The sequence below is a fragment of the Borostomias antarcticus genome, assembly GCF_949987555.1.
Source record: "Borostomias antarcticus genome assembly, chromosome: 7".
NCBI classification, from domain to species: domain Eukaryota; kingdom Metazoa; phylum Chordata; class Actinopteri; order Stomiiformes; family Stomiidae; genus Borostomias; species Borostomias antarcticus.
In genome coordinates, this window is record NC_140240.1 from 24,085,554 (window position 1) to 24,100,049 (window position 14,496).

Below are 14,496 nucleotides of genomic sequence, written 5' to 3' on the forward strand. Positions count from 1 at the left end.
AGACAACAGACCTCGAGATCCAGACGTCGGACTCTCAGGTACCACCAATATTAATGCGCGATTTTGAGAACGGAGGTATGGTATGCAGGTGAATAAAACTGGAAAAAAGCAATGAACCTGCGATGCTAGCGGGGAGAGGGAGTGCTATTTACATAGTAATGCTAATGGGGAGGTAGGGCTACTTACTTAGCCGTGCTAGCAGGGGGAGTGGGGGCTGCTAACTAGCAGTGCTAGCCGGGAGAGTGGGGGCTACTTACCTAGTAGTGCTGGTAATACTCACGCGATCTACTGGGAGCAAGGCACGGCCTCCGGTGTGTTGGGTTGGTGCTGGAAAGGCAGGGGACGGCTGTCCCCTGTTGGCTAATGGGCTATCCCAGTCAGGAGCTGGTTAGGGTTGGCTAGCTGCGGCAGCGTAGCTGTTTGATCTAGACTTGGGGCTCGATGTCCAAGCGTCGGATCCAAAAAATCAAATTATTGTGTACCGCCAATGTTAGTGCGCAGTTTTAAACGTGGAGATATGGTATACAAGTGAAGAAAACTGGATAAAACAATACACTTTGGGAGAGCTGGCGAGCGCAGCAAACTTAGACTACTTCCGCATCCGCATCTATACACCATAGCACAGGGGGGTCTGTTACCTGGTAATTGCCAATCATCATGAGCTAGACTAATTGCCCTGTTGAGTGGGCTGAGGGAGTGGCCTAGGCTACTCGCCTGGCAGACGATTAGCAATCAGCAGTTACAGGCCTTAAGCAATGACGGCTTAGACGGCGACAGCTCCCTCCGGCGCGCGACCAAAGGCACCGGGCGACTTATTCAAGAGTGACTTTGTCACGTAAGACTGTCAGGAAGCTAGTACGACTGCACCTACCTCTGTACCTGTTATGTTAGCATGTGTTTGCATCCAATTCCTGTTGTTTTCCCTCTCCGGGGGCCACGCAGACTCCGTAACCCCTCTAACCTCATCTATCCTACTGTCTCAACTCATAGAGAGCAAGTGGTGACAGGGGGACTTTGGAATTGCCAGTCGGCGGTGCCCAAAGCTGAGTTTCTCAGGCTATGCATCCTTGCTCTCCTTCAGCTTCCTTGCTCTCACTGAGACATGGATCACACCAGAGAACACTGCCACACCCGCAGCCCTGTCAGATGTGTATTCTTTCTCCCACACTCCCAGAGCTGTGAGGCGAGGTGGTGGTACTGGCCTGCTCATTTCCTCAACATGGAAATACTCACTCGTCTCGATTCCACAGTTCTCCCCGCCCTCTTTTGAATTCCATGTTGTCTCTGTCACGTGATCCTCTTTCCCCCCTCCCCTGGTCAACGCTCCGTGCACGAAACTGGTAGACCACCAGATCCTCCTCTCCACCCTTGAGGAGAAAGGCATCGCTGGCTCTGCACACTCCCTGTTTGCATCCTACCTGACGGGCCGCTCCTACCAGGTGACATGGAGAGGGTTGACGTCGGAACCGCGTAGTCTGACTACGGGGGTTCCACAAGGGTCTGTCCTGGGTCCTCTCCTGTTTTCCCTCTACACTACATCTATGGGCTCTGTCATTCGCTCGCATGGCTTCTCCTATCAATGCTATGCCGATGACACCCAACTGGTCCTGTCATTTCCCCCTTCTGATACAAAAGTGGAGACACGCATAGCTGGGTGCTTGGCTGACATCTCGGAGTGGATGACGACACATCACCTCAAGCTCAATCTGGACAAGACTGAGCTGCTGTTCCTCCCGGGGAAGGGCTGCCCGCACCGGGACCTGACCATCACCATTGAAGACACAGTGGTGACCCCGACTCGGACTGCGAGGAATCTGGGTGTGACCCTGGATGACCAACTGTCATTTTCCTCACATGTCACATCCGTCACACGTTCCTGCAGATTCATGCTCTACAACATCAGGAGGATTCGCCCTTTCCTCACTAATGAAACGGCGCAGGTACTCATCCAGGCCCTGGTCATCTCCCGCCTGGACTACTGCAACTCCCTCCTCGCTGGGGCGCCGGCGTCAGCTATTAAACCTCTGGAACTTGTCCAGAAAGCTGCTGCTCGCCTGGTGTTCAACCACCCCAAATTCTCCCACACAACTTCCCTCCTCCGTTCCCTACACTGGCTCCCTGTAGCGGCTCGCATCCAGTTTAAAACTCTGGCGCTAACCTACAGGGCAATGAAAGGAACAGCCCCCTCCTACCTCCAGGCCATGGTCAAACCCTACACCCCCTCCCCCTACCTCAGGGCGACTGGTTGCCCCGTCACTCCGAGGCTCCTGCGGTCGATCGACACGGTCACGGCTCTTCTCTACATGGTCACGGCTCTTCTCTGTCCTGGCAGCGCAGTGGTGGAATGAACTGCCCACTGATGTCAGGACAGCAGAGTCGCTGCCCATCTTTCGCCGCAGGCTCAAAACTCATCTCTTCAAGAAGTACTACAACAATCCTCCCGCCTAAGCACTTATTGTATTATATTATATTGCACTGTACTTTAGATTGCGATTCTTGCACTTTGCCTTCAGCACTAGATTATGCTCCTAGTCACTTGTTTTAGAAAGAAGATGCACTTGTGAGTTCTGGCAAGTAGTAGTACATTAGCTCTTCCTACGTTAAATGCAATTATTGTTAGTCGCTTTGGATAAAAGCGTCTGCTAAATGACTGTAATGTAATGTAATCATCTGCTCTAAGACATGTCTAGGCCTAATGACTGTCCTTTTATAATGTAATACCAAATTTACCCACCAGGTGGAGCAAACAAACTTATTTTGCAGGGATCACCTGGCGGTCAGGGAGCATTCATTCTCTTTTTGTGTGTTGGCTGTAAGCCGACACCTGGTTGCAGACAAAATGGCCGACCTCCACAAGAGGCGCCTCCGCAGTTGACAGAAAATCACGTGACCTCTGCAGTTGACAGGAAATCGGACGTTGGTTGTGATCGTAACATTAGCTAACAATTGAATTACGTTAGCTAGATAGCCAAGTGTATCCCAATTTTTTTGTTTAACATTCGGTAAGCCTTTACTGGCTACATTCAACAAGAATAATTTTGATAAGAACTGTGGTCCTGAAAAAGACTGTCTCCTATCACTTCATAGGAGAAACAGGCTGCTTACAAAAAGGCTGCTTTTGCAACCTCCCTATCACTAAGTCCCCCTCCCCCTCACACCAATCCCAACAATACTCCCAATAACTGAGTTTGTGTTGATGTTTCAAAATTAGTGATTGGTGTAGGGTTTTAAGATATATCTCCTGCAGAAGTGACAGGCTTGTGCTCAGATGAGGAGCAGGCCTGCTGTATCAGCTGCTCACATTGATTGTTCCCTCTCAACACAAGCACAACAAATTCTATCTGCAAGTATCAAACCATAGTTATCTGACCTGCAATGAATGTAGCCTACTGAATGTAGCCTTGATGAATATGTCAACACTACTTTATTGTTGACATATTCATCAAATCCTTTTTTTAAAATCCTGATGGAGACTTTGCAGCGGCAATGGCAATAATTACACTCAATGTTAATAATAATAATAATAATAATTAGTTACAATGGCAATGATTACACAAATACTAATACACGCATGTGCAACATAGTAGTAGCAGCACTCACCACGATATGCAATGTTTAAAACACAGTACTCAGTACTCTAGCATTAATTGTACTCGGCTCGTTCCTCAAATATACAATGTGTGACATTGTAATAGCAGCGTTCAGACACAAGTGTCCAGTGTTTAAGTTCTCAGTACTCATAGTAATGATTGTGCTAGGCTCATTACCCAATAATAACAGTGCTCAGCCTGTTACTCGATACTTATCTCAATGTTAAAGGAAAATGCTCGTTTTTGACAACCTGGACCTTATTTACGACATATTATAAGAAGTTTGACTCACCGAGATCACTTTTGTGTTGTTCGGAGGCCTGTAGAAGAAATTTAAAATCCAGCGCGAGCCAGTATATCCATGTAATGGCGTCCGACGGGGCAACGGGAATGCAGTTTCTCAAAATCCATTTTCGGCCGCTAAACGGTTGTTTTCATCAATCAGATTGCATGAATCGACAGTTGAGATTCCTCTACGCGAGCCATTGTTGTTTTGGTTTTCAAATACGTGGTCTTTAGCCTCTGTAATATGATCTTTACACGCCTCTCCCCCACTTGCTCCAGCACGCATGCGCACAGGCCAGCGCGCAGACTGGCTATTCTCCCTCACATTCTCTGCGCTACGATTGTTGTTGGTGCCGAGAATATTGTCGTCGTCATTCGTCAGCAACAATCCGATCGTAGCGCAGAGAATGTGAGCCGGAGAATAGCCAGTCTGCGCGCTGGCCTGTGCGCATGCGTGCTGGAGCAAGTGGGGGAGAGGCGTGTAAAGATCATATTACAGAGGCTAAAGACCACGTATTTGAAAACCAAAACAACAATGGCTCGCGTAGAGGAATCTCAACTGTCGATTCATGCAATCTGATTGATGAAAACAACCGTTTAGCGGCCGAAAATGGATTTTGAGAAACTGCATTCCCGTTGCCCCGTCGGACGCCATTACATGGATATACTGGCTCGCGCTGGATTTTAAATTTCTTCTACAGGCCTCCGAACAACACAAAAGTGATCTCGGTGAGTCAAACTTCTTATAATATGTCGTAAATAAGGTCCAGGTTGTCAAAAACGAGCATTTTCCTTTAAGTGTTAAGTGATCAGTATACAGTACTTAGTGCAGTCTATGCAACAGTATGCTACAGGTCACCAGTGTCCTTTGTTCAGTAGCCTGATTGCCTGGTGAAAGAAACTAGCTGAAACCCATCAATCACAACTGTCTCATGACCGTGGACTTGGCACACATGGTGTAGCAGACCCCACATGTTGATGGACATGGCTGAGTGAGAAGAACTAGGTCAGCTATTAGTCGTAACTCTACAACTCTTCGATGACGTCTAGGTCCTCTTTGCAGTCGCTCGAGGAGTCGAGCACCATGGGTTCATTGATGGGGTCGATCTCTGCCTCCATCATGGCGATCTTGAGGATGTCCATTAGAGGCTAGGTTAGGAGAAAGAAAGAGGGGAAAGAACAGAGAGAGGATAGGATCTGAGTAAACAAGTCCCAAATGTCAAATGCACTTTTTCAAGTTGCCTAGGACTTCCATCATTATACACAAATCAACTTGAACTTGAACAAGGTTCCTGATGTCACTGGAGAGAGAGAGTGCTCACCTGGCTTGCTGTCTTGTCTACAGCCACTGGACGGTGGGCCTGCAGGGGCGGGGGCTGCAACAGCTGGGTGTGGATGGGCCTGTGTTGGGAGGTGGGGGCCTGCTGGGGTGTGCTAGGGGCTTGGTGGGGGTCCCCGAATGGAGGGCTGGATGGAGGGCCCCCCTTAGGCAGACACACATTTCTAACCATTACATTCATGTTGTCTATCCATGTAAATAAACCAGTACACATATTTGTACATGTTGTTATCAATCAATTGACAATTATCAATATCAAAATGGAATCATACAATAGGCTACTCGCCAGCTAGTAGTAGCCCGCTAAGCTTGGCTGTCAGGCAAGTAACGTCAACTGCGTGCTACACTGGCTGCACGCTCTGGGAGTTAGCCAGACTAGTTCCCGATAGTAAAACTGTCCAATAAAACTTCCAATAAAGACTAAAACATCTCCCGAGCATCCGACCAGCTAACTACAGCTGCTGCCAATTAGTGAGCTAATGTAACCTGATTCAAACAGTTTGTACTCAAACGATATCCATTTTAAACTCAATTAAACTAATTCATTTACACAAATATTTTAATAACTGCTTAGCTAGCTACATGACCTGCAACAACGACGCAACGAAACATCGCTAGCTAACATTAGCTAAATGCTTAGAGCCACTTGGCATAAAGATTGATAGACAACACTGAATAAAACCTTAGAAAAGACAACAAACCTTTTAAAGTATCTTACCTTGTCGCAGTATCAGAGGCTTCTCAGCAACAAGTGGACTAATAAAGAATAAATAAAGAATATATTTTCTTCTTCACTGGAATTAATGGTGGCTCGCAAACAACCAATCTCTTATCTGATTGTACAGTCATTCACGAAAAAACTACAAGAAGACAACCTTCCTGTCAACTGTGGTGGTCACGTGATTTCCTGTCAATTGTGGAGGTGCCTCTTGCGCATGCTCACAAAAAACAGAATGGATTTCCTGTCAACTGCAGAGGTCACGTGATTTCCTGTCAACTGCGGACGCGCCTCTTGCCGAGGTCGGCCATTTCGTCTGCAGCCAGATGCATCTCCCAAGAAGAGGGACTGACTCCACTGATCCCTACGTGCGTAGTTTCTCTCCCTATCTGTGTGTGTGTGTATGGGGTGTGTGGGCGGGGGGGGTTTTGGGGGCATTGGGAGTAATAACAATGTCGGAGAAGACCCTGTGCAAGACCCCACGGTACGCTACTGCATTATAGACAGACAGTCCTCATTACAATAGGAGTAGGACACTTCAAATCCTATAGTAATTCATTTTTGTATAGGATGTGATGCACCAGTCGCTCTACGCCTACATGTGGTTTATTTTCAGTGATTAGACTGACTGTTGACTGGCACAGCTTTAGGTGTTGATGGAGAAATGAGCTTAATGTATTGATGCTTTTTTGTGCGTGGCTGTAAGCCAGCACATCTAGTATAGCGTTCATCCGGTTATCACTCCCTCCCTCCCTCCCTCCTTTACTGCGGACAATGTTGGCCTGCATTTCTCTGTTGGCACCACAAGAGGCAGTAGTCCCAGCACACCAAAATCAAGAAGGACACCAAAATCAACCCACCGATCTCCACTGCACAAGTAGAGTACTGGTGAGAGCATTGGACTCCCACCCTGCAGACTGGGGTTGAAGACCCGGGGGGGCTGACTTTATGGGACTATACCCCAAACCTCCACATGTTCATCCTTTCACTCCAACCTTTACCCCTTGCCTTATAGATCAGATCCTGTCCCAACCCTAACCCATATTCTAACCCCAACCCACACTAGGGACTGGAAGAAGGACACCAAAACCCACCCGCTGATCTCCACTGCACAAGTAGAGTAGTGGTGAGAGCATTGGGCTCCCACCCAGGAGACCGGGGTTCCTGGTGGGGATGACTTTATGTTATCATCAGTGTAACTGCTTTAGCCACTGACCGCTACCATTAATGTTATGGAAGCTGCTGCTAGTTGTTGTGAGCCCATGAGCTTACTGGCTATCCCGCTCTTATTGTGCTGGATTAGCATTGGAAGCATTGGAACTGATGTGTCCAGGTGACAAGACCCATCTTTATTTATCAAACATTACCGTCCTACCAGTTCCGCACAGAAACAAGCCAGCCAACACACATAAGCCAGGCTGGACCTGGCCTGGTTCATAGTCTGTTTTTAATCGTTCTGTTCTTGGTTCCCCCGATGTGCTTTAGGCTACTCAAAGATGTTTTGGCAACTGCCGCAGTCATCTGGATGTAGTCTATAGATTCCAAATGTCTTGCCAAGTAGGCTATGCCCCCCCCTCACACACACACACACACACCGCAAAATAGCCTAAATAATGCTGGCCATTACCCATGTCATTATTACTCAAAGATACATTCGCGGTATCCTTTCACGTGATCTCATGTGTGATGTAGCCTACGTTTCATGTTGTCTTGTCTCTCTGCTCCTCCAGATGTTTTTTGTTGAATCACCAAGAGCGTCAGAAGTGTCTATCTACGTCACTGTTTCCGTTTCCGCGTATCGGGCCAATTAAATCAGACTACACGTTATTTCGGTGCTGGGAGGCCACTTCCAAATATTAGCGCTTTTGTTTTTGTTCATTTCACGCTGGTGTAAACAAACCAACATTTACGGTATGCAGATGTTGTCAGCCGCCAGTAGCGCATGCGTTTCTCGGGGGCATTCGGTGGATTAATGCGGTCAGTCTTCTGGAGAGGTGAGCTGCGGCAGCAGCAACATCAGGCGCTTATCAAGCAGGCTAACTGGCTAGCAGACAGGCTAACCACCTCCTAGATATCCTCTCTGATACCTGCAGGAATTCGTCGATCATTTCGCAACATCATGTTACTGTTATTCGCCATAATCCTTCGGGAGAATAGCTGAGTAACGTTACTGATCGCGAGCACGCCACCTTTTTTGTGTAGAATCATGTCGCATGGGGATTTCCGTCCCACGCACAAGAGTCGCTGGTTTACGTAGCTTTATTTCTGCGTACATTCGCCGATTTTAACGTTTAAACGTTAATTGCGCCTCAACACCCGCCCCGCGTTTTTTACGCCGATGGAGGGGGACGGGTGTACCGGCGACCGGGGGTCTCGGGAAGAGTGGACCCTCCTGTTGTGGACCTCCCTGGCCGTCGTGGTGCCCGTTCTGATCACCCTGTGGTGCAGCGCCCAGCGCTCGAAACGCACGATCCACATGAAGGACTTTTTCCGCAAGAGCAAGCACGGCTGGCACTACACGGACCTGTTCAGCAAGCCCACGTACTGCTGCGTGTGCTCCCAGCACATCCTGCGCGGGGCCTTCTGCGACTGCTGCGGGCTGTGCGTCGACGACCAGTGCCTGCGCCGCGCTGACCGGAGCCAGGCGTGCAAAGAGATCATGGCTCCGTCCCGGCCGGACGGCGCGCTGGAGCACCGCTGGGTGCGAGGGAACGTGCCCCTCGCCAGTTACTGCGCCGTGTGCAAGCAGCAGTGCGGGACCCAGCCGAAGCTGTGCGACTTCAGGTAATAATACCTCTCTGCACCCTTCAGTCTTTCCTGTCATGTGGATTTATGGCCGCCACTTAGTCTAGAATAGATCAAGGGCCAGACCAGCGGGATACAACAACCTTTCATGTTAATCTCTTCACATTAATTTAGCCGAATGGCTTGCTCACAGCAATGCCAATGTTTCTAGCACAACAGATAGTCACAGTTTGTCACAGAGCAGATGGTGAATGGAAGGTGGAGTGACGGCAAATTGATTGAGTTATTTACTTTTCTTCGTACGGTACCTAGTTAGCCGAATGTGGTGCATGTGCCCCACTTGCCCTAAGATATACCTGGTATCAGCCTGCTTAAATGTGTGTGTGTGTGTGTGTATAACCCCCGTTGAAGGCTTGCCCAGGGCGGGATTCGAACCCGCGAACGTCCGCATGCTTGTGAAGCGGACACGCTAACAGTTGCGCCAATAGGGACTATCTCCTTGGAGGGACTGTCAGCGCTCTTTTGAGGAGTTAGTTTCACCAGCTGCTCTGTTACGTGTGTGTGTTCCTGCCCTTCCCCCGCGCTCCGCAGGTGCGTGTGGTGTCAGACCACGGTGCACGATGACTGCAGGCCGGGCCTGACGGACAGCGACCTCTGTGACCTGGGCGAGTTCCGGAACCTCATCATCCCGCCTCACTATCTCTACCACGTCAACAAACTCCGGCGCCGGCACCCCGACGAGTACAGCAAGGTCAGGGGTCGCTCAGGGTCACAGTTCCCTGGAGGCGGAACAACATACCCTACCCTGAATATGACCTGAGAGAAACTGAGAAACTCCCAGAGATCCAAGCACGGTTAATCAATTCCCACGGTTGATATTATGAGTTTTGGTGATTACATTTCTGTGTGTGTGTGTAGCTGGCGGCTGGCTGTGGCCCGGGGAGCGCCTGGAACCCGGTTCTGGTCCTGGCCAACACTCGCAGCGGGAACAACATGGGCTCCGTTCTGCTGGGGGAGTTCCGTACCATCCTCAACCCTGTCCAGGTCTGCTGCTCTCTCTCTCTCCCTGTTACTCTCTCTCTCTCTCCCTGTTACTCTCTCTCTCTCTCCCTGTTACTCTCTCTCTCTCACTGTCTCTCTCTCTCTCTCTGTTACTCTCTCTCTCTCTCTCCCTGTTACTCCGTCTCTCTCTCCCTGTTACTCTCTCTGTCTCACTGTCTCTCTCTCTCTCTCTCTCTCTCCCTCTGTTTCTCTCTTACTTTCTTTCTCTGTTACTCTGTCTCTCTTTCTCTGTTACTCTGTCTCTCTCTCTGTTACTCTGTCCCTGTTACTCTCTCTCTCTCTCTATGTCTGTCTCACTGTGTGTGTCTGTTACTCTCTGTCTCTTACTCTGTCTCTCATTCTCTGTTACTCTGTCTCTCTTGATCTTCTTTGAAACGGTATTGGCTGTGAGGCGTTGTGCCTGCACTTTATCCTCCAATGACTTGGCACTTCTCCAGTAGCCTCCTTTCACTCTAGCTGATCCTTTCCTGCCCTCCCATCTCTCCCCTCCCATCTCTCCTCCTCCCATCTCTCCCCTCCCTCCTCCTCCCATCTCTCCCCTCCCATCTCTCCTCCTCCTCCTCCCATCTCTCCCCTCCCTCCTCCTCCCATCTCTCCCCTCCCATCTCTCCTCCTCCTCTCATCTCTCCCCTCCCTCCTCCTTCCCCTCCCTCCTCCTCCCATCTCTCCCCTCCCATCTCTCCTCCTCCTCCTCCCATCTCTCCCATCTCTCCTCCCCTCCTCCCATCCCTCCTCTTCCCTTCCCTCCCCACCTCCCCTCCCACCCTCCAGGTGTTCGACCTGTCCCAGCTGGCCCCCTCCAAGGCCCTGCAGCTGTGCACCCTGCTCCCCCCGGGCAGCGTGCGGGTGCTGGTGTGTGGGGGGGACGGCACCGTGGGCTGGGTGCTGGACGCCGTCGACACCATGAAGCTCAAGGTGAGACCCGGCCGGCCCACCACCGCCAAAGACGCTCCCGTTCAGACAGGCGTCTGTCGAATCAATTTGACCGTGCGTTTATGACCGCTGTGTTCCTGCGTTTAATTTTGTCGTTTCCTTGTATGCATTTTAACCCGTGTTAAGCACTTTGTGAGTCCTCTCTGTGAGAAGTGCTATGTAAATAAAAATGTACTTACTTACTTTCTTACTTACTTAGTCTGCGTGACAGGAGAGTTATTTCAGACGTTTTCCTTTATAGCACACACGGCCAGCCAGAAGAATAGCAATAGGGGAGTCAGTTGGGTTTTGCTGGTGGGTTGTGTGGATTAAGTGTGTGTGTGTGTGTTTGTGTGTGTTGTGCTATCACGCAGGGCCAGGACCAGTTCATCCCCAGAGTGACCATCCTGCCACTCGGGACAGGAAATGACCTGTCCAACTCCCTGGGCTGGGGGGCGGGCTACGCCGGGGAGATCCCTGTGGAGCAGGTTCTGAGGAACGTCCTGGACGCCGAGGTGGTCAAGATGGACAGGTGGGTTTGGGGGGGTGGCACAGTGTCAAAGTTCACAGGCTCTACTGCTGCTCATTGAAGGTCGAATGAGTCTGGATCCGTCTGGCGCGCTCGTTCACTATTGTTCTGCGGTTGTAAAGCTATTGTCTTTTTACAGGTGGAAAGTGCAGGTGGCTTCAAAGGGCCTTTACTTCCGCAAGCCAAAGGTGAGATGGGTATTTCATGTCCAGATAGTTAGTTTGTGTAGTTGACGTTCCTACGGCCTCGTGCTTCGATATGGTACGTTTTCATTCATGAGACACGACACTGTTATCGATATACTCTTCACAAGTGTCATGAGAATCAAAATCACAGCCCACGAAAAAAAAGAATGTTATGGGATGTTCACCTCGGTGTTGACTCTCCAGGTTCTGAACATGAATAACTATTTCTCGGTGGGGCCCGACGCGCTGATGGCGCTGAATTTCCATACCCACCGCGAGAAAACCCCCTCGTTCTTCTCCAGCCGCATCATCAACAAGGTCAGAGGCGCGCCGAGGACATTTGACTGTTTTCTTGTACATGCAAAGTTTCAGTGCTGTTGAATTTGGATATGAAAGGAGCCATTGTTGTTCGGCATTCAACAGTGTAGTATTATCCAGTTTCGTCATGATCAAAGTCAGGTCGTGGCTTCGGATAAAGTGAACGTGGAATCAGATTTGTTTGACTACTACTAGGGGGACATTAACCAAAGGTTGAGGAATCCTTCCAATGTAACGTACTGTTTATACTGAATCACGTTCTCTTTGTCCTTTCATATAGCGTTCCTCAGCTTGGGCTACATTCACACGGCAGATCTTGCAAGCTGCTAAATACGCAAGGCTCACTGCACTGTCCCTGGCTGACGCTATTCGCTGCCAAGTGACAGAACACAACAATCATAGGGCGCTTCCACTACGCTCCGTGGAAAATATTTGTAACTTTTGGGCGCTGATAAAACGCAAGACGTCTCGCTTTGACAGAGCAGCGCGCTGAAAGGCTCAGACCGCGCTCCTCCATGGACAGTGAAAAGCACCCTTAGGCCCTGTGTCCACATAGCGCCTTTTTCTGTCAGGAAACCGCTGGGGAGAGCTACGTCCCAGTGCCCTGCAGCGCCTCTTTCCTGCTGCGCTTGGACTGGTTATTTTGTTTCTATGACTATATCAGCATCATCAACCGGCGTTGTATACGAGTATTTCTTTGCCTTTTATTAGCCATCTTTTATTACTATTACTATATTTCTATATTACTTATTATCCTATAGAATATTGTTATCTAGCCTATTATTTATTTATCACGAACAACTGGCTTGCCGTCGCACTTAGCTGAAAAGAGCGGCGGTGACGTTACCAACGCCTTTCTGAGAAGAAGTTTTCAACTTCTGCAGCGCCTTTCTCCAGGCGGCCGCCAGCGCGCTCTCCTCATTGAACACAATTGAAAAAGGGCGCAGGCGTTCAGGAAAAAGCGCTATGTGGACACGGGCCTACTGTGTTCTTTTTTGACCAGTGCTCATGTTAACAAGTGTTCGACCAGTGTTCTTTTTTGGACCAGTGTTCTTTTTTGGACCAGTGTTCTTTTTTGACCAGTGTTTTTTTTGACCAGTGTTCTGTTTGACCAGTGTTCTTCTCTTGTAGGCTGTATATTTCCTCTATGGCACCAAAGATTGCTTAGTACAAGAATGCAAAGACTTGGATAAGAGGATTGAGGTACAGTATTGTGCTATATTCAGGACGGGACAACTCCAAATATCTACTGTGTTTGGATCTGTCTCTGAAATAATTCAATAGAATGTTCTGTTGTTTTTGAAAATATATACTTGGAGCAAACATAAGAATTTGTTGTACATTGCATAACATTGTTGTACATTGTGTGTGTGTGTGTTTGTGTCTGCCCACAGCTGGAGCTGGACGGAGAGAGGGTGGCGCTGCCCAGTCTGGAGGGCATCATCGTGTGTAACATCGGCTACTGGGGCGGGGGCTGCAGGCTGTGGGAGGGCATGGGGGATGAGCCCTACCCCCCCACACGGTAAGACCAGGACCTGTTAACCCTAACACTACCCCCCACACACACGCAGTAAGACCAGGACCCACCACCAATTAACCCTAACCCTATGCGATACGCCCCCACATGGTGAGATCAGGACCTGTTAACCCAACCAGGTATGGTTTAAGGTGTAATAGGCGAGTAGAAGCACGGCTCGGCATCACGTTGCTTAAACGTAGAAGACACATGTATTTAAACGTGAAAAAGACCCATTGCTTAAACGTGTGCCGGTGGTCCACATACCACGCATGCGGGGAGGTGCTCGGGCAGCGAGCATTGAGCAATTCCTATGCGGAGCACGCCCCCTAAGCGCCGTCAGAGTAGCTCCACTCCTGGGTTCGTACAGTTAACCCCACCCCCAACCCTAACCCTAACCCCCCCCCCCCACACACACACACACACTAACACCAGGACCCGACACCATGTGCCATGTACAGTTAACCAATGTTTTGATACATTTGACCTCTGTAGAGCTTTTTCTGTGACCAAAAGTCAGTCTCTCTTATAATGTATGTTAACTTGTTTGACATGAATATGTGCTCCGTGCCTCTCTCTCTCACTCACTCTCCCACCTCCCTGTCTTTCCCTCCTACCACTCTCTCCCTTCTCTCTCTCTCTTCTCTCCCTCCTCTCTCTCTGTCAGGCTGGATGACGGGCTGCTGGAGGTGGTGGGTGTGTATGGCTCCTTCCACTGTGCTCAGATCCAGGTCAAGCTGGCTAATCCTGTGCGACTGGGACAGGCCCACACAGTCAGGGTGAGATTACCACACACGCACACACACACGTCTGTTCTTTATTCATTCAGTTTTTGGGAGGACAGATGTTGCAGAGTCAGAAAAACACAATTGAACATCATTTGTACACGTGCCTTTCTTTCTCCCTCTGCCTCTCCCCTCTTTCTCTCTCCCTCTCCCCCTCTATCTCTCTCTCTCTCCCCCTCTATCTCTCTCTCTCCCCCCTCTCTCCTCCTCTATCTCCCCCCCCCCTCTCTCTTCCCCTTCTCCCTCCTCCCCAGCTGGTTCTGAAGAGCTCCAGGATGCCCATGCAGGTGGACGGCGAGCCGTGGGCGCAGGGCCCCTGCACCATCACCATCACCCACAAGACCCAGGCGCTCATGCTGTACCACAGCGCCGAGCAGACGGACGACGACGACGACGAGTCCAGCACCTCCGAGGCCGAGAGCCCCGTCTCCCGCGGCCGCGACGCGCCGCCCGGCCCCCCGGGGCCCGCCACTGCTCTCGCTTGAAGCTCCCCCTTCCTCCTTCCTCCTTCC

General features: G+C 50.0%; 1 protein-coding gene across 1 annotated transcript; it reads left to right on the top strand.

Moving 5' to 3' along the window:
- Positions 1-7,924: 7,924 nt before the first annotated feature.
- dgke (diacylglycerol kinase, epsilon) lies at positions 7,925-14,486 on the top strand. Its single transcript, XM_084440884.1, has 11 exons — positions 7,925-8,716; positions 9,269-9,428; positions 9,596-9,721; positions 10,511-10,654; positions 11,026-11,183; positions 11,320-11,368; positions 11,570-11,683; positions 12,815-12,886; positions 13,078-13,205; positions 13,867-13,978; positions 14,239-14,486. Exons 1-11 carry the CDS (start codon positions 8,271-8,273, stop codon positions 14,467-14,469), a joined length of 1,740 nt encoding a protein of 579 aa, XP_084297010.1. The 5' UTR covers positions 7,925-8,270; the 3' UTR covers positions 14,470-14,486.
- The last annotated feature ends 10 nt before the right edge of the window (positions 14,487-14,496 follow it).